Source organism: Pteronotus mesoamericanus, unplaced genomic scaffold, assembly GCF_021234165.1.
Source record: "Pteronotus mesoamericanus isolate MK-2021 breed Mesoamerican mustached bat unplaced genomic scaffold, CSHL_Meso_final scaffold_31, whole genome shotgun sequence".
Lineage (NCBI taxonomy): Eukaryota > Metazoa > Chordata > Mammalia > Chiroptera > Mormoopidae > Pteronotus > Pteronotus mesoamericanus.
This window is the reverse complement of record NW_026555312.1, coordinates 22,504,424-22,527,868: the sequence shown is the minus strand read 5'-3', so window position 1 is coordinate 22,527,868 and position 23,445 is coordinate 22,504,424. Positions and strand designations below refer to the sequence as shown.

Sequence of the window (23,445 nt, the reverse complement as noted above, 5' to 3'; positions counted from 1 at the left end):
AAATAAAGAAACTGCAATTGACAAAGAGGGCAGGACCCTGTTTCATCCTGGTCCCCAAAGGACCAAAGACCTAGCTCAGGTATTTCTGTTTCCCATGATGAGATACCTCTAATACTCTGGAGATAGTATCACAGGCAAACAAAATCATCTCTGGCTTTTCCATACAGTGAACAGGTTCAGTACTCTTAATGTTTTCATAGGTAAGTCCTCTTTCTGATGATGGCTCAGAGGCCACTTTACTTTTTGTCAACCTCCAGATGCCAGTCACTAGGCCAAGGTGGCCTTCACCCACCTGTGCATGTTCCCATTGGTGGTAAAGGACTGGCCACACACAGTGCACTTGTAAGGCCTCTCGCCAGAGTGCACCAGCATATGGCGGTCCAGGGAGCTGGCTGAGCTCAGCGACTTTCCGCAGATGCTGCACGAATGGTCTGCCCCTCCAGTGTCCGTGTTGTGCTGCAGAAAGCAATCACCGCAGTGGTCATGTCAGATGGGCTAAAACTCGGCGAGGCAAATTGAGAGCTTTATAATAAAACCCATAAAGCTTCTCAGTTTTTTTTCTGTTTCATTTTAAATATCTTCCCAAATGTCAAAATCTATCAGGAACACAGGCAAATACGCATTCTGTACGATTTTCTTCTATTCCCATGTTTCAGTTTTGAAGAGTACTTCTGCAAGGCTCAGAGAGAGCTGGAATCTTTGAATGTCTTTCTTGGAGACACATACATAGGTTAACTGACCACATATATCCACATGAACAGGAAGACTGTCAACTATGAAGCAAGCATGTGAAATATGGTCCTCACATTAAATCAGTACCCATTCCTCAAGTCTGATGACTCAGGCTTACTATCAGGGAAAGAGAACTGAAATCTGCACAGTTTAGAGAGTTCTGATGGCTAAAACATGTTAAGAAGGAATCTTTTTATCCAAACCCAAGTTACTAAATGATGTTGTTATTCAGTACCATGTTATAATTTTAGTAGTGTCACTCCTTCGCTGTTCCCGATTTATCAATACTTTGTCATGAATCAATCATAGCAGGCAAGGGAGAAGAAAAAAATCTCATTATAAAGGAGAAAAACCAAGAGATCCCAAATCAAGTCAATTCCCTGCGGCATGACATAAGGTTTCAACACTATAAAGAGCAGGGGTCTACACCTACAGTCTCACTGTACTGTAAGGGGATTTGGTTCATACTGACCAGTCATGTATGATGCAAAGTCTTCTGTTACATGGGGTCAGTTAATGAGATATTTGCTAAACTCTGAAAAGGGATTCTGTATTGATCTGGGACTTTGTCACAATAACATGGACACAAGAATTATTTCATAACCACCTGTCAAAATAATTAAAATATTAAATCTAAATTAAACACAGCCACAATTCATACACTGAGATCAAATCACCTTGCCCTCTCAATAAATGATTAAAACAAAAATATAAAAGCAGCAGCAAACCTGACGAATGTGCATAGTTAACTGATGCTGTGTAGTGCAAATCTTTTCACACAGGGGACAGTTATAGGAAGACTTCTCCTCCTTCGTTTCCTGAAAAGATATAATAAAAGGGAGAATCAATTTCACCTCAGAATAAACTGGTGCTGCCGTTTCTGTTACGAGCACCTGTGTCTCAAGAGCTGTAGCAACAAAAGAGCTGAGAGGATGGGCTCTGGAGCCGGTCCGGTCTGAGCTTGGGCAAGTCACCATCCCCCTGGCCCTCAGTTTCCTTATTGTAAAATGGTAAGAATAATAGCATCTACCACATCACCCTGTGATGTGGAGTAATTCAGTCAACACACGTAAAGCACAAGAACAGTGCCTTGCACAGGGTAAGTGCTCAATAAATATTAGTGTTCTTATTAGACAGATATCATTTAATTAATCATCAGTGATGGCGAAAAATGAAGCATCAAGTCATGGTAGAGCTAGAAAAGGAATCTCTTTCTCCCCAGTCTAGCCCAGGCTCCAGCCACTCTTTTCCACACAGGAGACCTAATGAAGTTCTCATGATAAAAACTGGCCCTCCCAAAGGTGGGCGGCCTCAGGGCCCAGTTACGTGCCCAATGGGCATCAGCACAACCCTTTCACTCCCTGTTAGCATCTGCTTGACAGTGCTCACAAGTTCTTAGTAAGTAAGAATCAGAATGCTGGCCTGTGGAAACTGTGATAGAGAATGACAATCCAAACTGAGGACTTCCACAGAGGTGACGAAAGAACCAGCTCACTATTTGGAAAAAGGGCTCATTTTACGTTTCCTCAAAACACATAGGACAGGTTTCCTTCAAGCAATATACTTTACCTTTTTAAGGAAAATGAAAGGCTCCTTCACTATCTATACAGCTTCTCTTTCAAATCCTTCATGGAGAGTTGTCATGGGCGTGCCTGCCATAGCCTCTTCACACACTAAAGCCCTAAGCTCCACAGGTCTCTGTCCTCATCCCCAAAATTAATGGGGTCAAAGCCTGGACACCTCTCCCCAGGAATATGGAACTAGACTAAGACCCGTGGGTTTTCAAAGATCAGTAGAATCAGCTAGGGAGCGTTCTGAACTACAGATTTCTAGATCAGATGCACAACAGGCTGAATCAGAATCACTGGGGTAAGGGGAGCTGAACCCCAGCAATCTGTTTCACAAGCTCCCAGGAGATGACGGTATGTGCCCAGGTTTGGGGATGAGTAAGATACTAAGTTCAGTGATCACCAGCACTTGAGCCGAAAGTTCATGGAGGGTTGGGGCCAGACCCAGAAGTGCGGTGAGCTCAAGCGACCCACGCAGCTAGGGAAGCTGTCTGTACTAATGGAATTGAGAGACCGCGCAGTCCCAGTTGGAGGGAGGGCTGGGCCTTTGGGCATCTTTCAATAGCCCTCTTTTTCCTTGTGTTCATTGGAATGAGTTTCTGTTGCTTGAAAATAATATCAATTATTGAACACTTACTATGTGCTAAACTCTGTACATACAAAAACGTCAGTTTTTTCACAACCACTAAGAGACAGCCACTATTATGAATCCTATTTTCTGGATGAGGAAACTGGGGTACAGAGAGGCAAGTAACCTGCTCCAAATCAGAGAACTGTTACACAGACTCAGAATTCAAACTCAGGTCAGTTGCTCAACAGCCCATGCTAAACCATGGTGCTATATAAATATGACCCAAAAGAGAGACGAACCCCAAGGCACAGAAAGGAAACACCCATGCGGTTGGCTACGAGAAATGATGAAAATAAAAGTCACCCTGAAGACTATAAAAACAAATGGCACCATAAACCAGATGGGGTGGAGCGAATGCATGATGATGTCTAGTACATAGCTGCCTACAGTTGTTCCCTCTCCCCCCGCTTCAAACACTAGCAAGCCTCTTTTTAAGCAATACAGTAGTGCCCCCTTCGCTGTTCATGGTTTCAGTTACCCATCGTCAACCACGATCCAAAAATATTAAATGGAAAATTCCAGAAATAGGCCATTCATACATTTTAAATTGCACGCCATTCTGAGTAGTGCGATGAAATCTCACGCCATCCGGCTGTCCGTCTGGGCTGTGAATCATCCCTTTGTCCAGCTTCTCCATGCTGTATACACATCTGTCACTTAGTAGCTATCTTGGTTATCAGATCAACTGTTGAGGTACCACGGTGCTTATGTTCAAGTAGCCCTTATTTTACTCTGTAATGGCCCCAAAGTGCAAGAATAGTGTGATCTGGCAATTCGATTGTGCCAAACAGAAGTCATAAAGTGCTTCCTTTAAGTGAAAAAGTTTGTATGTATAGAAAAAAGCATAGTATTGTATATATAGGGTGCAGCACTATCTGCGGTTTCAGGTATTCGCTGGGGGTCTTGGAAAGAATCCAGGTGGACAAAGGGCGGATTACTGGACAAACCTGTTTCTAGTCTGTGGCACTGGGTCTGAGGACTAGGTATGCTATACATTCTTTGACTCTCAAATTTTAAAAAATTTCAGATATGAATTCTAAGGAAGTTGATTAACCCAGAAACAGAAAACCTGCCAGAGTCACTGAGTCATCCACAGACTTCCACACCGCCCAGGGATATAATGTGTGTCTGGGGATAGGGTGGGGGGGCGTCATACCTTCACAGCCCAATTCTACTACAGTCAGAATGGGGCTAGCCAAGGATCACCAAAGAGAAAAACCAAAACCAAAAGCAGCAACGACAAAATGAGAGCACTCACTATAATAATGAGAAATGTCTCACAGCCAGGCCCAGGCCAAAACTCAGTCTTGGGTGTTTCTGTTGAATTATCAGATTAGCAACAGTTTATGTTAAAGATTTTTTTTTTTTAGAGGAATATTCATCGGTAGGATGTAAATAAACGTTAAAAAGCCAGGTCTCCAAGCGATCAGCTTCTGGAGGAGGCAAAATTGGAAAAAAAAAAAAAATCACCTTTTATTCCCCTCGAGATAGATGGCAGACACACTGAGCAGCTCATGGAGCTAACTGGCATTGCTTCCGGGGTTTATCATGAACTGGAACCCCAGCCTTCTCTGAGGCTGGCAATGGCACTCTGCAGACCATACTACTGGCCCACAAAACCCATGGTGGTCTGAGAGAAGGACGTCTGTGAACTCAGACTTAATTTTATTAACAAACCAAACAGAAGAGACAGCATTGTGATGCTGAAAGAAGCCCTACTGGAGAATTCTGAATCCAGTTATTGGGGCCGTGCTAGTGGAAAGGGCACACTTCCTGAGCTGACAGACAAAATTAGCAGCTAATGTGATAACTAACCATTCCATAATGAAACAATCTGGCACCCATGTCAGCGTCCGGCTGTGGCTAATCTGTCCTGGAACTCGTTTGCTAGCGCTCATGGGACTCCTCTCTGGGGCTCTCTCTCTCTCAGCCCTCCATGTCCACTCCCAGATGAGAATGAAGCACTCTCCCTCCTCTGACTGCATTCTGTTTTTGTTTGTTCTTCCAATGCACTGTCTTTCCCATGCTAGCTCTGGCCCAGACCTCCCTTTGAAAAACTAAGCTAGTGTCCCGAGGAACCCTGGATGGGCGGGAGGCAGGTGAAAAACAGCCCAGGCACACACCTGTACCATCTGCTTTCCACACTTGCAGTCACCCCCAATTAATATGCAGGGACAGAAGAGCTCTACCTACTGTCTCTGAACCACTGGGAAAGGCCTGCAGCCTGGATTTGTGCCACTTCTGCCTGAGCTGGGCTATTTAAAGAGGAGGTGATCCCTACCTACCACTTTCTCTTGGGAGAAGAGAGAAAGAAGAGGAGACAATGACAGTATCTATTTCATTCATCCCGAAATGCCTGACACCCTGGTGCAGTACCTGGCTGGAAGCAGGAGCTGGTATGTACTGTGAGTTGGGTGAATGGGTGGAGAGATGAACAAATAGATGGATGTATAGACAGTCATGTGAGAGTGGAAGTAAACCTTTTCTTCCCAGAGCTAGCACTCCTTCTTGACTCAGGCCACAGTCATACAGGCTGAGTATTTTCTCAGGGACCCACAGGAAGAGAAGCACGTGGAGACAAGGGAAAAAAGAGAGAAAGAGGTATCAATGCTCCAACCCTAAAACACTGTTTAACTCTGTCAAGTCTTCAGCCTTGAGAAAGGAGTGAAGCAAACAAACACTCCCATGCTGCTGGAGGGGTTTTAGGCTGGTACCTTTCCTGGATGGCAAGTTATATCAAAAGCCTTAATTAAGGTTTTACATCTAAGAATTTATAGAAAATCATCATAGATGTGCTCAGACAATTCTGTATAAGGGCAGTCATTGTAAGACTGTTAATAAAAAGAAATTAATTCCCAAATTAATTTACTTTCGTCTCCATCCCTGGTATCTAGACAAACTCTCAAGACTGCCAGCTTCCTGAGGGTTTGGTATAATCCCATTATATCAGTTAAACCAAAAACCAAATGTGGAGGAGTCAGTTCATATGATATGGATTCAGGGAAGAAATGAGAACTATTTACTCTCTACCTCACTCCTTGAGCTTCACAGAACATGTTGCTAACAGGACAGCAACCACTTTGCAAGTGCCCCCTTTGTATGGCAATTAAAAGATTCATCTCATTTCCCAATGGAGGAGACAGGGACTTTTACTACATCATTAATCCTCCCAATCCCTGCCCATTCATTTACTCTTTCCCTCTTCTCCTGATCTGATGCCCATTAAAGGTTCAAAAGGACTAAATTGTCTCTTAAGTGGAATTCTCTGGAGCCAAATTCTGTGCTTTGTCAAGCAAGGGTGGAAAGCTGGAGAGCAGCCCCAGCACAACCAGTTATTTGCTCCCCAATCTGAAGACACTTAAAAAAAAATAATCAAAGAGGTGGCTTTGAAAATCAAATTAACCATCTTTGTAAGTAAGGTAAGTAAGGAAACAAACCACATCACAGCAGAGGGCTAAGTTCTATGCCTTGGCCACCAAATGAAGAAAGTTGACATTTGAATCAAATCACAGGGCAGACAATCATGGTGCCTTCACCAATACTGACACCGCAGCACAGAAAATTTTTGCCATGAATCAAGGAAACTGAAATAAGCTATGAAAAGTTTGCACTTGAAAAATGATTACAACCTCTGGGTATGTCTGTTTACATCTCAATATGATGGGGACCCACCCCCCAAAAAACTGGAATTATCTTCTGCAGGGTAGGCCCCTTGTAAGTACAGGCTTCTCCCACTGGGTGAGTGTCCTAGGAGCCCATCTGTGTCAGCGCACCAGTGGGCATTCTGAGAGGCTGCGTTCGGCTTCAGTGGGTTTTTTTGGAAGACTCTTTCAATGTGTGCGCCCATTTCATGATGGGTGATTTACAAGTGCATCTGCCCACACCGTGCTGAGTGTTCAGTAGTTTTTGACCAAACAGGCATGACCCCCATGGCCTACCCTCCCTATTCACCCAATCTCATCCCAAGTAACTTTTTTTTGTTGTTTCCCCAGATGAAAAAGTCCTCAAAGGGAAATGTTTTGACGATGTGGAAGAGGTGAAACAAGTAAGGGCAGAGCACTGAAAGACATCAAAGTTGACAAGTTCAAAAACTGTTCTGAGCAGTGGAAAAGAAATCTCAATAGGTGTATTGCATCAAATGAAGAGTACCCTGAAGGTGAATGAAGTTTAAACATATAAGAATAAATACAGTTTTTTATAAATAAATTCCAGGTTTTTTGGGGGGTCCCCTCTCATACACCCAAGATTTTGTCTTAGAAAACTGAGGCTCAATGAAACATCCTTTTCCCAACGTTCTCAGAGACTGAAGCCACCAGATATCACCACCTAGCACACGAAGCTTACCTGGTTCCTTCGGCCAATCCGATTTGGTCCTGGAGGCTTCATGGGGGACTTGATGCTCTGAGGGCTCCCGCCATTCTCAGCGACCTTCCCTACACTCATTACCGCTGACATCATGGTGTTGATGGAAGACAAGTCTGAACCTTCCAAGCCAATGGGCGAACTTGACGTCATTGGGACAAGGGTTAAGCGTCTAAGAAGCCTCTGCCATAGAACTGAAAATCGGAAATTGCTGATGTGATCACTGGGAAGGTTAGGCTCCTGTCAGAGGCAGTGGCACTGGCCAAGGCTAGCACACTGAAATTAGGCCAAAACGCCGAACGCCCTCTGTCTTTGGTTCAAGCCAACACTCACAACCAGAATGGCCTAAGCTCTCATCTAAATGAAGTGTCATCACACCAAAGAATAATCTTGCTCTTTTCTTTCTAAGCAGGTGCCACTGACACAACTCCCAAAGCCACCTGAGGCAGGTCTCTTGGCCTTTCCTAATCTTTTACTAGGCAGAATGGCAAAAAGGCTGAGCCAACAATTAGAAAGCCCAGGGTGCTGCCATTTGGCCAGCACCCTCCTAGTAACCTAACTCATTTACTACTACAGGAATGTTGCAGACCTGACCACTGAGAATCATCAGGTTTCACTTAACTCCATTGCTTGCAATCCAGTGATTTCAATAGGGAGCCCAAATTGTGTAAGACAGTTGAGATGTCAACCCTATCAAGATTATAACCAAATTTCAAAGCAACATAAAAATGACTGCTTCTTAAAATATACAAATAGGTAATATACCTATACCCCAGAAAATGGACAGAAGAAAACCCAGCCCCCACTGCCAATTACCTCCATTTTCTGCCCCAACTGATACACTATGAGACTTTGCCTTGCTATAGCTATCATCCACGTGGAGTAGGAAATGAGTCTGTGTTTCACTTCTTTTTTTCTTGTCTTGGTATCACTCGTTGACACTGGAAGGGAAGCAAAGGCAGAAAGAGTCAGTGCATATCTTTTCACTTAGTGAAGAAAAAAACGGAAACCATGTATTTCCTATAATCTCAGATCACAACATTCATTAACACAGGCAGTACAAATAAGAGGTGATTTCTAAGTCTTTTTCTCCAAAACCATATTTCAGGGTTGCTTTCAACCTTCACTGATGTTCCCTATGGTGCTGCCACCCTCACTCCCAATAGCCAAAACGATTTTGTGGTATTTCATTTTCGGAAGCGTATGTATCACATTGCCTTTCATACTCTACCCGACACCCCATAAGCGCTCTCAGACTCTGACTTGACCCACCTCCCACCTCTACCTAAAACTGACCAGAAACAAGGCAGCCGAGGAATTCAGTGAAGGCTCACCGTCAGACCAGACCTAAAGGAAACCAGGTAATGCGAAAAGAATGATCAAAGGGAACACTGCGGCCCATGGCCACATCAAAACCTACCTCTTCAGCCCTTCCCTAGTTATATTCCTTGCCAGCAGAAGTATGATGGTTAGAGGCATGACCAGTAACTATAAGTCTATAGGTCAAGGATTTCCTTCATTTTATCTGGGAAGATATTTTATAGCCGAAGCCCTGCCAATAAGCCACACACCCGTTATCCCGCAGTGTGCATCGGTGAATCTGGCAAGTCCACAACTGCAGTCACAGGTCAAGCTCATTAACTCATTCAGCACAGTGAATGCTTAGGAAGAACAGCAGAAAGAACATGATTTCTAGTGGCTTCCTCCTCCATCTTCAGGCAACAAGACCTAGGATAGGGCAAGTGGTAACACCAGCAGCGGCTACAAGAGTGTGCAGCACCAGAGCAGGGAAGGTCTGAGAATATAACTTCATTAAGTGGTGTTGCCATCAGCTCAGAAGTCTCAGGTTAAAATTCTACCAGGAAAGCTGCAGAGGATCTCAGGGACAGCATTTTTCTTGTCACCAGACAAAATGTACTTTCTTATTAATAGACATTTCGAAGATATGAACCTAATGGTTTTCTAAATGGTAGTTGAGAGGACTAACTCCAGAAACATACTCCTTAAGACAACTGATTCAGCCCCATCCCTCACATGCTTCCTCATAAAGGAAAGTTATGATCAAAATTAAGCAAAAACCGTTAAGTGTCTTCCCATGAAGTTTCCCCATGCTAGAAGACCATTTAAACTTATTAAAGATTGTGCTTCCAACTTTCCATTTTTAACTGTCTTTGAAAGTTTATTTGGGAGATGTCTCTTTTAAAGAGACCATGTGACTCAAGTGCACACATGTAAGTACACACACACACACCTCATTTCTTTATTAATGCAGTTCTAACAAAAGTATCATCAGTCCCCTCGTATTGCTGTGATCAATCAGCATGTAATTATTTATGTGATTCAAATAAGTGGGTACCTTCAATCCCCAAATCATCTTTATTCTTTAAATATACTTCCCCTATAGTTTTGATGTATATCAAATTATAAAATAACTGACTAGAAATTTTCATTATGACAATTACATCAGTAAAAGGAAAATTAACCTTTCTACCAATTTAGATTAGGAGTTTAGAAGATGATCTTGTTTTTTGTCCTATTACTCTACTTAGGAAAGAAAAATGAGGCAGAGTTCGCTCAAATCTGAAAAGAGGTGAGAGTAAACACCTTTAAAGCTAAATATAAAACTTTAAGTTAAAATAAAAAATATTTTAATTCTACCATTATGTAGGGAAAGAAAGTAAAGAGGAGCAAAATAGTCAATATGAAATTAACAAAAATATACCCAGCAAGCAGAGCCAAATTGCTGGTAAAAATTTTTGTCACAGTCACTATAACATCAAAGACACATTCTTGCAAACTTCTGAAGTGTCTTAAATACACAATACCTAGCAATAGTCACAACAATAGCAATAGCTAATCTACATAAGGGCTGAAAAGTCACAAGGGCTTGGCCCAACTGGAAAAGGAAAAGTCATATATACTTATTTCCCATTTTGTCCAGACAAGACACTTTCTAAACTTGTTTCCTCCTTTGGGATAGAGTGTGACATTTCCCATTGATGACGCCAAGATCACCGACATTTGCTTCCTTCTCCTAGTTTAAAGGTAAGTAAATAGCAATTTTTTAAAAAATAGAGACTTCTCATCTCTGTTCTGAAAATGCAATTAACAGAACAAAACTCACGACTACACTGGTTTGAAAAGAGGAGACATCGTACACATCCCTGAAGAGCTGTTTCGGCAGCAACCCAAACTAGCCCCTTGGAGCTATTGCAAGATTTTACGCCAGTTCACTCTCATACTTGAATTCCCCACTGGGATGATGGTGATGGTGCAGGGAAGAAGGGAAAGAACCCGGTGTGAAACACAATGGAGTGTGCATTGTTCCATGTTGGGGAAACAACTACCCTAACACTGAGCTCATCTCTGTGCTAATTTAACCAGAGGCCAGTTGGCCAGTATTAGTCAATTCTACCTACCGGACTCCTGACTATATTGGAGTAAGAACTCAAACTAATTAACCTAAAGTTACTGATGCTCAATCGCAGGGAATGAAAGGTAAGTTTAAAGTTTAAGGTACATTTACAAGGCACATTTTTCTTTATGGATATTTATATAGTTGTAATATTTTTTATTCTCTTCTTTGCCTCATTGCTTCTCCCTGACATCATCTTGCACATCAGCCCCACCACTGCAAATAATACTAAATAAAATAAAAATAAAAATCACTGGCTCCATTCTAATAAAATTTCCTCCAATTGGATCAGAGAGGACTGGGAACCCAGATGAAATTCCCAAATAACAGATATGAAAAGAAATCATCATCTTCACTGACACGGCCCATGTACTGGCCTGGTATTCCAGTTTTTAATACACAGTCTGAATTTGGGGGTGGGGAGGAAGAAGCAGGAAATGGGGTTGTCTGAAGTGTTGCTTTTCTTTTGAGACAAAACACTAGGCACCTTTCTGAGATTTCTCATCCCACACCTTAGGTCCAATAGGTCAAGATGAACTAGCAATTCTGTTACAATTTCACCATGGTTTTGCATCTGAGCCTCTGGGGACCTGGAGAAGAGGGAGGGCAATGCAAACGCAACATAGGGAGGGAGAGAGGCAGAAAGGAAGACTCAACATTCAAAGTTATTGTGACTCAAGGAAAGTCAATAAAGTTTAACCGACCTTTTTTTTTTTTTTTTTTTGGGTCTTATCACGCTGGCCCTCCTTACTGAGGAGCTGGTGCTGGCTGGGCCCAAATGTGGGTAGGGTCACACCTCAAAGCCACCACCTCTGGAGCAAAGCTGAAGCAACCTATAAAAATGAGAAAAGGTGACACATTGTGAGGGAGTCAACACCAAAAATGATCCCACCTCTGTATTTCTCCACTAATTACCACAAAGAGGCACAAATTAAGAACAACAAAACATTTCCCAGCCTCCTGTCTGCATGTCATAAGCAAGCTTTCAGCTCCTAGGCTGATTTCACCCAGTGGTCTGTTAGCTTCTGAGCAAGAGCAACAGCAACGGGCATCAAGTGTGCCTCGGACAGCCAGGAACTCCCAAAGCATGCTCCAACAATGCCAAGGGCAGTATCACCTCCGAATGGCTTGGACCTCTGGCTCCAGGTGGAGCTTCGAGCACCTTAATGACACGTTAATGCTGACAGATGAAGGGCAAGACATCATTAAATACTATCAGAAACAGAGAGGAAAAAAGAGCCGAAGTGAGAAAGTATGAAACTAAATAGCCCTTCAATGTAAAGGAGACTTATTATATCTTTTCTTGAGTGATGGGAGAATTGTCCATAATAGTTCAAATAGGACCAAATGCATTATTTTTTCTTTTCTGTAGAGAAGATGCAGAAAACTACTCCAATTACATGCACCCTTCAAGTGCCTGAGACCGTCTATTCTGGATGCCAAGGGCATCAAATGCCTGGCTGGGGAGAAAGCCATGCCTGGCCCTCCACAATGTAAGAGAAAACTGGGACGCAGCATTTCCCAGAGCGACAGCGTTTGGCCACACTCTCTAGGTCTATGGAAACAGCATCCCATAGCCAAACTGAAGAGCAGAGAACTGGGAAGTAAAAACTAAAGAAGTAAAATGGGCTGCCACACAGACAAAATCTGTTGAGAAAACAAACCTGTTGACATGTTTTCTCATGTTTATTCCCTTTTGGAAAGTTGTAAGAAGCTGCCCAATCATGTGACATGCTGGGTGACATGCCTCTGTCTGCACGACCACCTAAGGCAGCAGACCTCTGCCAGGCCTGCCTGCAGTGGGGCTGGGGGGCGAGTGGGGAAGCCTCCCCAGCTGTTTCTGTTAGAAGCAGCTCCTCAGTGGTTTCTGACACTGAACAGCTTCTCTCGCTTCACACCTCACTGCTTCAAGGCGTCATCTTTTCTTTTTGGGCCTTTCACTTTTGAAAAGGTCTCTGGATTTTGAACAAGGTGTCATATTTTGCAGTGTATAATGCGCTTCCGTGTATACTGCGCACCCACGTTTTTTGGCTTCCACTTTCCAGAAAAAAAATTTCCTTTTAATTTTTTAATTCAATTTTTTATTCATTTATATTTAGAAACAAAACCAATTACCATATTCCAGGGTATTATTTTGCATACGGGTATCACTGTTCTCTAGAGTTACACTTTTAACGCATAAGCATAAATATACGGATTAAAAACATTTATACAGATACAGAATATACCCAAGTATAATGCGCATCCTTATTTTTCCCCTAAAAAATCTGGGCAAACAGTGTGCACTATACACAGCAAAATGTGGTATCAAGGAACAAGGAATGACTGATAGGGACAGCCCCTGACTGGGGCAAGGATCTGATGAAAGTGATGGACCCTCCCACCAAAATAGGCAGTCTCTCTATCTAACATTTTCTTTGAGTATTGGGGGGGCCAGGGACCCCAAAAACGCATCCTGGTTGTACTTGATATATAATCCATGTTGCTTTAAACTATGAATAGAGTCAATTTTAATGAAATTCCTATGAGGTTTCAGAAATATGGGAACAAAACATCCTCTTAGATAATCCCCAGCCATCTAAACTTAAAGATGTCTAAGGCAAAACAAAACATTGTTTAAAAAAAAAAAAAGCAGGGTTTCCCTGTTGTTATTCGTTTTTTAATTAATGACATGGTTTATTAGGAATAAATAAAGTCTAGAGAGGAACAGTTCCATGCTTTCCTCTAGAAACCTCCAAGATCTCCAAATAAGTGAACTATAGTTCTATATGTAAGTAATGAAAACACCTCACAGAGACAAGTCTCTGAAATTTTCAGAATGTAATAACCAAGAGTCTCAAAATGTGGACACACTCTCTCCCCTCATTTAAAAAAGATACTTTAAAAAATCCAAGTAACCTCAGTACACATGGGGAAACAAGGGGAGGAGAGAGCCAACCTGACAGACTTGACTCTGAAACTTCCATCCTCTGATCTTGGATGTAAATGATTTGAATATTGAGAATGTCTTGCAAGTAAGCTCAGTAACAAGAGTCGCTACCCTGTTTATTCTGGGTTCCACCAGGCCGGAAGGATTCACAGAACTCAAGAGTGGAAAAGTACAGGACAGCTCTTGGAATAAAACACAAGATACCCCTTACTTCTATCAACACTACCTCAAGAGGAAAGGGGAAAAACGGGGGCAGGCGGGGGGAAGCCCGGTGACAGAGCCTGTGCCCTAGAAGAGGACTCTTGCAGGGGAACCGTGACAGCACAGGCTGGGGAGGGGTGAGGCTCGGGCTCCTGAGGGAGGATGCCGAGTCTCTGGACCTGCATTCTCACACAGGCTTTGCTCAGGTCCGCTGGAAGCAGGAGGCTTGGCGAGGGCAGAGGTTCCTCTGTGAGGATGAGGGGGAGGGGAAGGCCGGCCTCCCCCACCCATCACAGGAGATAAGGGACAATGCTATGTAAAGCTGCAAAGATTAAGAACCCTGTCCCCAGGTCCAAGACAGCAAAAAAAGAGATGTAAGATAAAAGGGAAGATACTCTAGAAACAAAGCTATCCAGCTTCTGAAAACCTCCCAGAATCTTAAAGTAAAATCTAAAATCTGTCCTAAGGCCCCCAGGAAAGATGGGCTAAAGTTTAGATGCCTGGGATGACAGAAGAGCCCTCCCTCTCCCCACACCATATAATAGTGAACTTTACAACACCAATCTAGGAGTGGGGCTGTGCTGAGCCTGCACCGAAGTCCTCAAATATTTGGGATGGTTGATCCACTGATTGGAACAGCCTTTAACTAGCTGGCCAGTTCCACCTGACCCAGTACAGGCTGACAGAGTTTAAGAGGAGTTCAGATACTAAAATGCTGTGAGCTGCTATGGAGCTTAACAGCAGCAAGGACAGCTCTGGAAGGATGGGCTGAGACAGAAAGGAAATATTCTTCCCCAGTCTTGGCTAACTGGGGACAGAACCAAACCAGACTGGATGTCGCAGCATGGCACTGCCTGTTCTCTCCTGCCTGCCAAGCTCAGGGCAAAACCATCTCCTCTAACCAGGACAGCCTCCCGTGTGCTCTGAGGCCTGGGACAGCTGCGATGACAGCTCTGAGTTCCAGGAAGTTGATGTGTTTCTTGGCTTAGGGTGCCGTCTATGCCTCGGATAGGGCGGCACCCATGCAAGTCACCCTCCCCCACTGCTGACATGAGCTTTGGTCCAACGGAGCCTTAGAGTGTCACACTGAGCAGACCCTGAACAATCAGGCACTGTGAGCTGTTCTGGCCAGTTCTGGGGACTGCTAAGAAGACGGGGATGCACCTCCCAGCCCACGGTCAAGATAGCAAAGCACGAAGGGGTGGGAGAGCCGCAACCTGGGGACCCAACACCAGGGGTGCAGGCCTCTCCTTGGGTCGTCTTCTGATCTCTGCCTCAGGACTACAGGAAATAGACTTTTTAACCTGTCATTCAAAGCCCTCCATGCTCTAGCCTCAGTTTACCTTCTGGCCTTCTTGCTCACCAGTCTCCATGGTTATCTCTGTTCAGTTTCTTCCCCCAGGACATTACTGTCCCCACCCCTTCTTTCAGGGGCCACTTTCCACAGGCAGCCTCACCGAACCCTACTTACCCGCAATGCTCTGAGTCCCAAACTTGAACTCTGAAGTAGTAGCACAACTAATACTTTTTGAACACTATGTATCACATGCTTTAATCTTCATAACAAACACCCCATGAAATGTACAAAAAAGAAAATTAAGGTATAGATGTAGGCAGGGGTTAAGTATACTACTTGCCTTTGGGTAGAGCAATGTAAATCCATTTTCTCTCTCTGTTGAAGTTTCTTTTGGACAAAATTTGCAAGTCCTAGCACACGGCTTGAGAGAACAGATGCACTCCTCTAACTCACATTCTCTGACTTCCAGCAATCATATTCTGAGTCACTTCTGCCCTTCCACACTGTTCAGTGCCTGGCCTCCCATTTCCTTCTATTTCTAGGCAGGAAAAAGGAGCTCTCTCCTCCCAACTTTACCTCTGCCTTACTCTCTGTGCAGGAGGAAGCACTGGATTTCCATCTTAGACTAAAATGTCCATTGCACACGGCAGGAGTTTGCAACCACTCACTGCCCTCACTGCTCAAAGGGGTGGGGAACTCCACCTCTAACACCGCTGTTCTAAAGCACTCGCGCAAGGAGACCTGAAGGCAGCCACTAGGCTCTGCCTGAGATCCCACCAGCCCAGTCCTGCCTGAATGGCTGGATCTAACTGATCCACCAATGTGAGCTCGAGCTGAGAAGTAACCTGTGTGCTCTGGTCACTTGTGCTTCCATGAGAATGGAATGCAGACCTGGAGCAAAAGGAAACTCTGATGGGGGTGCTCATACTTTCAGGTGCTGGGGTTCCAAAAATGTGTGTTGGAGGAACAGTGTGGGGCAGGAGAAGGAGAGCATAAATGGTGGGGAGTGAGTAGCCAGAAGTGCACAGGTCAAAAATGAAGCAAACACCAACTGAAGAAAATCTTAAGAGTCTCATGGAGTTGGTGAGAAGTTACCTGCCACTGAACCTCCAACAGAGCAGAGCCATCCCAAAGAGTAGTCCCTGTCTGGCCGCATGGTGGACCTTCGCGAGAAACGCAGATTCTCAACATACGGAGGTCATTATGTGGGCCTATACCTTCAACTTACACAGGGCTGAAAAATTCAGGTTCTTGGGCCTTGCCCCAGTGGTCTGTGTGTCAGCTCCCTGGGGACTGTGACCCTGCCTTGGGAACCAGCACTTGCCTTTTCGCAGAATTCTGAAAGAAGGGCACCACCAAACCAAAGATCTCCCTGAAAAACCTTTCTGCCATGAGGATTTCAAAGGAGCCACCCTCAGACCAAAAATTCAGGCACTGGTTCTAACTTTTGCTTTGTTTACTACAACAAAATAATAGTAAGTAAGGGGGGAATTAATGTGTGCATGGCCTATTTTAGCTTCCTCAGAAATGGGCATGTGTGGGATGTGAGCTTCAAAAAAGGCAGGGCCAGCGAGCAGTTCTCTGGAAATAAAACCACTCAGCCCGACCTCCACGCAGCTGTGGACGCTCAAAGCCATCCCTCCCCAGCAGATAGCATCCACCAAGCCTGTGCCACTTAAGGAAAAACTCCTTGGAGGGTGCTGTTGAGACCTTTGGCCAGAATTTCCAGTGGCCCTGGACACCCTCACAGTCCCCCAAGTCTCTCTGAGGCTCCGGGACAGTAGTGTGCCACAGAGGTGTGTGAGAAGGGGGAGTTCAGGAGGCTAACCAGGAGGGGAAGCAAGCATGTGCGTGGTTCCCCCTTTGGCCTCAGAACTACTTCACCACCTACTGTGGTTTGTGTCTTAATGGGACTCACAGCTGGAGGAATAAAAATCAAATGGAGTTCATCCCAGCTGCCTGGACGGTGTCCCCTACTGATGAGGTTTCAGCTGCTCCAGTGGGTATCAGGTCTAACAGGAGCTGCGGATGTCCTCCCTTCTCCAAAGGCATGGCTCACTGTCTGTGGGTAAAGGAACGCTAATATTCAGTCACGTGACGGGGGAAGGGGTGGCTTGTGGGTGAATGACAGGTTCCATACTGGAAGGAGTTCCCTCTTAAAAATAATTTGGACATTTTGTCATATTATACACAATTTCAGCAGACAGGCAAGTGTTGGTTCAAAAGACAGGGTTTTGCTTATCAGATTTCTCTATGTAAGTCAGATTCCATTTAGTGTATTTAACATATAAACTGCGGGAAAGGTGGAGAGATTTTTCTGGTACATGCTAGACAAAACCATGCTATAATACTCCAATTCTTCTTCCTGCATCTCTCCACAGCACTCTTGGCTTCTTTAGAGGGAGGAAATGGGGCAAAGTCCTGATTATAAGCTTTGCTGTCAGTAAATAAGACTATGAAGAGGCAGACTCCACTCCTTGCAGCTCTCCTGGGAGCAGGTCTTACAGACAGGATCTAACTACTGCCAGACCCATGAAGCCAAGAAGCAGCTGCCACATGGCAGCCATTTGTCTTCCAGTGTCCTGCTCTTCTGGGAGGGGGCCCTGCCCCTTTCCCCAGGTGAGCCAGTCTTTTTCTAAACACTGCTTTTTTGCCAGGCCACCAGGACCTCGGATTTCATTATCTTCTTGCCCAACTTAGCAGAAACCTGAATGGTTCTCTATTCTGCCCGAAGAAACTGGTGAGAAAGGGGGTGTGTGGCCAAGGGAGCCTGAATAAGGAAGCACTCATGCTTGGCAGCGGGCCCACGAGCACCTTCAGAGACCCCCTGGGCAGGGAAGGGTCTTCCAGGCTCTCGCAGAAGATATTTCAGAAAGAGTGTCCTGCAGGGGATTACGTTTAGGATCCAGAGCCCACCCCATCCTAAGATCTACTCTGCTGGTTTATCAAAAACCGGTTGGGAGGGGCTTCCCCATCTCTCCTCAGCTGAGGAGCTTAAGAACAGCAACGAAGGATATTGCTGTAACAGAAAACGGAATTTAAGTCAGAGTATGTCTGAAGTCTAGTGCATATCCAATTACACATCCCTTTCCCAAAAACTACAGGGCACTGACTGTGTGACATAAACTCTGAGCCAGAACCTTTGTTAGACACTTTACATATATCCCCAAATCTTATAAGGTAATGATTAGATTATTTGCTGGTTATTACACAGTTGTTTTTTGTTTCGTTTTGTTTTGTTTTGTTTTTTGTGGTGCCCATACATTTAGATAGATATTTATTTAGGAGTAGAATTGCTGGGTCGTAGGATATGCATATCCAAGCCTTAGGAGATGCTGCCAAACAGGTTTCCAGGAAGGTTTTACCAATTTACATTCCCATCGGCCACATATAAGAGTTTTGGTTGCTCTATATCCTTACCACTATTTGATATTGTAAATCTATTCTAAATTTTTTATTTTCTTTTTTTCCTTTCTATTGAGTTTGTTGGGGTGACACTGGTTAACAAAATTATACAGGTTTCAGGAGTACAGTTCCACAACAACATCATCTGTACACTGTATTGTCTGTTCACCACCCCTTGGGAGTACCCAGCTCTTCAAGGGCAGGGCTAAAATTCTTGTATTTTCTGCTGCATCACAAAGAAGACCATTAAAAAACCATTCAGAGAAGGTCAATTAGCAAACTAGAGAATTGAGAACCAAGTCATGGGAAAGCAAGAAATGGCAGAAGGAACCAAAGATGCTCAGCCCATGGAAGAGAAAGAACTGGAGACATGCAAGGCTGGCTGCAAACACCTGAAGGCCTGGTGTGTGTGGAAGAGGGGCCGTTCTTCCCACATGCCCACCATGGCAGGAACAAGGTTTGGGTGGGGGGCACAAAGAAGCAGGTCTGGGACTCCATTATTCTTTATACCAGAGCTTTGAACAACGAATGCTGCCCACAATGTAATGAGGCTCCATAAGTGCATGAGCTGGCTGTCCCCGGGGGATATTCAAGCAGAAGATCCTGCAGTGGGTGGGAGACCAAATCAGATCATTCTTCTCACATCCAGATTCTGGGCTTCTAAAAGGACTGTCCCTTTTTCATAATGCTGTAAGACTCCAAAGCATGTACTGGGAGAATAAACCATAGTAGTGTAACTCAAAGAGCACACGATGTGGAGTCTAAACCTTGGACTGGAAACTCTGCTGGCCACCAATGGAGCAACTTTAAGTCTCTGGGCCTCAGTTCTCTCATCAAGAAAATGAAGCTAATAATACCTGCCTATCATACCCTACATTACAGAAATCAATCAAAGGAATATTCATTAAAACTTTTTACCAATGGTACAGCACCCCCTAGGACAAGCTACTGATACCATGCTCTTTACCTCCCAACATTCCAGTCTATTTAGTCGCTGGGCCAGCCCTCTCCAATGTTTTGATTCATCCACGGGCCTCCTCTAGTGGGCTGCCAGTGCTTTGAGGGCAGGGCCCAGTTTAATGATCTTCAAAATATTTCGGCCCCAGCCCCTAAGTTTAACAATGAAATATAAATATAATTTAGCTCATCACAAAAGCAATCCCACCGACAATAAAGAGCAGTAGCACATGCTGTATGATGAACAGGAAATAAAACTCCTCCAGCTTCAGTTTGCTGCTGACACAAATCCTGGTCAGCTTCACATTTGCTTAATCAAGGAAGTTCACCCGGCTGCCTCCCACAGGAGGAGGCTCACGTCCATATTCCCCACACCTCTGCCCTCTGGGCTGCAGAACCTAATACAGTACAGCTGACACCCAGCACTGCACCCCACACTCTCAGGAAATTGGACCCTAGTGAAGGGACTCCTCTGGACGCTCCTCTGAAGTGGATGTCAGTGTCTTCAGTCACATTTACAGCCTAAGGGAGGAAGGTGGGGTAAAGTTCAGTAGCAGTTTGCTGAGAGTTTTAGGCAATATCCTGCAACTCTTTCACAGGCCCTGAGCTCCTGGGGCTGGCCTTTCTGACATGCTCTGGTAAAGGGTCAGCAGCTGCAGAAACAGGATTCTCTACTTTTCTCCTGAGGAGTTGCTGGATGCAAGCTAACTACCCCTGGGGCAGGTGGTTAACCTAGGATCTGGGCTTTAAATTCCCAGAATTCAGCGTGGTTCAGTATGGCAGCCCTTATAAAATCAAAATTACTTTGTTAAAGACAGTACTGCTCGAAATGCTTCTACCGTACCAGCTCAGAGAAGGCAGTGGAAGGAGCAGAGATCACATCTTTCCTCGCCCACTGGAAAAGTGGTCATCTGTGGTCAAAATTTCAGAGTGGGTAACCAGACATCACAAACCAGCTGAGAATGACTGTGCTCGGTGAATTCACCAGAGCTTGATCGTCTGCCCTCCACGCCTTCTAACGGGTGAACTTTTCCCCCTGTATTTTGCCTCTAAGAAAATTATTCACCACTATATCTATGAAGAAAAACAAATACTCCAAGATATATGTGTTTGATAACTGGTTACCGCAAGCCGAACAACCCAAAACACTAGCAAGCCAATGGATTTTTCTTAACATAAACTGAACTAAACCCAAGAGCTACTGCGGGGCAGGATGGGGCAGGGTGGGAGGGAAGGTGGCCCCTGGGGCAGGTTTCTACCTCCACCCACAACAATGAGCTGACCAGCAGGGCCACCTCGAAAGGCAGGCAGGGGTGCAGACTGGCATGGTCCCTGAGGAAGTCTGAGGCATTCAGGCCTTCATGGCGTTCCTCCCTAACCTTCTGAGGAGCAGGCAGTTAGTTCAGGACAACTGCTCCACTGGGGTAGCAACCACAGTGCTGCTGCACCCACACATGGGCTGCGCCCTCCAGCCCAGCAGCCTCTGATACACGCACAGTGCGCCCAAAGCACATTGGTCCCCTTGTATGTTGACTAAGCTCACACAGGGAGCCAACCATGCCCAGGCTCTTCCATGTGGGCTCACATTCTACAAACCCCACCCTGAGAAACAGATACCTGTTTGCAAGCTCCTATGTGGCACCCCGGAACCCCCACAACTTACAAAAGACAGTTAGGAAACTCTAAAAGGGGAGATCCACACCAGTCGGACAGGTCCCTTCCCTTAACCTCTCTGGTACCTGAGCCAGGTAACAGAGGGCTAGCCTGTGTTCCCACTGGCAAACCAGGTCTCCGCTGCTGTGCAGGGCTGCTGTGTTCACCAGCTCAGCCCACGGACAACCTGACATTTCCACCAGGTTCTCATGGGTCAAATACTCCACAGGGAAAATCTCTGGAGCACAAAGATTTGAAAACCCAAGTTCATGCCCATTTACTTCAGCAGGATGTAATGCCAATACTCCCTATGGAATGGACTATGTTGGTTGAAAAAAGACTGGCCTTTACCAATATATTCAAGACAGAAATTGCTTTAGTGCACTTGCAATCATAAAGTAGAGGATCTCTTGCTCACCCCCTTCATTTTACTTGAATGACTGTGATAAAGGCACCCTCCTGTTGTTCAAAAAAGAACATCCCTGCTCTTTCCTTTTATCTTTCCTTAACAGTTTGCCATCCACTGATAGGAGGGGCCTTGCCTCCAACAGTCCACACTTTTATCTCCTGCTGACCACGCAGCAACACGAAGCCAAGGGCTGGACTTCCTGCAGCTCGCCTCGAGGGGCTGTTAGACTTGTTTAAAATATTACTGGCCTCTAGAACCTTGGAAGAATGCCTGAGCAACACCTACCCAGCATCCATTTCAGCTCCAACTTTCAAAGTCTCCAAGCCCAATGTACCAGCACTCCCTGTGCCTCAGTGTGGGAGAGGCTTGGCCACTTCCAAGAAAGAGAACTCACTTTCTGGGCTCACGTAAGTATTTACTTTCTTTCTGCAGCAAACATAAGAGCTATCTTCAAAGCCCACATATCCCAGAACTTAGTTGTGGTAGCTCAAGTAAAACTCTGCATTTAAACTACTAATATTAAAATGATTCAGTAGCATTTAATAACACCCGTTAACCACTGGAACACAGAACAGTACACCATGTGCTTCCTTGCATAAGCAAACAGCGTGGAATACACCGGTCCCGTCTGCAGAGTAGTGAGGACGTGATCTCTGACGTCTCTCCCAGGCTTGAGTCTGCGTATGAGATTCACCTCTGCTGGAATGCCAGCATGTCTTTAGGTCTGGTTTCAAAAGCCCTTCCACCTGCCTAACTACAAGCAATGCTGTAAATATCCAGGACTGGAAATGGCAGCAAACTCCACTCTTCATTCAAAGCAGTTTTGGGGCTGTGAGCCACTTATGGGATGGGCCAGCCAGGAAGAGTTCACACATCCGAGCAGAGGACCCTGACTCCCTGCCATTCAAGGCCAGGAGTTCCATTTTCTTGGCATCACACCAACATCTGTGAGGTTAACAGGTTCAAAGGAAGATAAGATCAGATGTTTAAAACAGTCCCCTAGTGTTCCTTTTTCTGGACTATAAGGAATCTTTCCAAAGTCAATTAAAGAAAAGAAAAACATCCTTGCCTAAATACCGCATAACCCCTCACAATCTCAGAGCTGAGAGGGCTGGACGGGAGAGTAATGACGGAGTGATGGCAGCGGAGGCAAGGCCATGGAGAAAATGGTGGCAAATTAGTGGCAGAAGCCAAGTTACCGATTAAATCAACATCATCAACCTCTATGCCACTACTTCAAAATGACGCTAATATTTTTAGGATCTTTTTTATGAGGCTAGATAATGGGGTAACAAAGGGTATTTAGAGACTAGAGCAGTGGCCCCTCTCCTGGAGCCACAGGACTTGGCCCCGTCACTGGCAGATCTGAGAACAGGAGCCAGCCAACCGGTTTGGCCCCACCAGCCAAACGGCAAGCACTCTTCAACATCCTCAATTTCCTCCCAGCCATGAAGTCAGGAACAACCTGTACAGACAAAGAAAGTAGAAAACTTGCGAAACAACGGCATCTACCGTGCTCACTAAATATGCCCGAGGAAACTTTTTCAAAGCCCTTTAAGATGCTTCATTACAACTCTGAAAAGAAAAAGCAGTCCACTACACCCAGGCACGTACATGTTCACACAAACCCAACTTCATGCTCTGACGGCCCCAGAAGCAAAACGCAGAATTCAAAATACAATTCAAGAAGTGTGGCCCTGGTTAGATAACAGATTTGAAATTGGAACTGATACTTTTCCATAACTCTATTAAAGGCCAGTGACATCCTGGAATGTTCCCAATCTAGGAACAGAATTTTCCTAAGGGGGAAAAAAGGTCTAACAGATTATACAACAATTTGCTACCTAGCCACACTGAAAATGCTGTTTGTAGGATATAAGGAAAAA

General features: G+C 44.8%; 1 protein-coding gene across 5 annotated transcripts in view; it reads right to left on the bottom strand.

Moving 5' to 3' along the window:
* The window catches only part of RREB1 (ras responsive element binding protein 1), a 69,317-nt gene extending 60,380 nt beyond the window's left edge, over positions 1-8,937 (bottom strand). For 2 of the 5 annotated variants that reach the window (XM_054591919.1, XM_054591922.1), the window contains exons 1-4: positions 8,110-8,937; positions 7,276-7,487; positions 1,461-1,550; positions 293-456 (exon numbers count right to left, since the gene is read on the bottom strand). In XM_054591919.1, coding sequence (XP_054447894.1) covers positions 293-456; positions 1,461-1,550; positions 7,276-7,446 — 425 coding nt within the window. In that variant the 5' untranslated portion in view covers positions 7,447-7,487; positions 8,110-8,937. The other 3 variants (XM_054591921.1, XM_054591920.1, XM_054591923.1) reach the window with 3 other exon arrangements.
* Between the last annotated feature and the right edge of the window lie 14,508 nt (positions 8,938-23,445).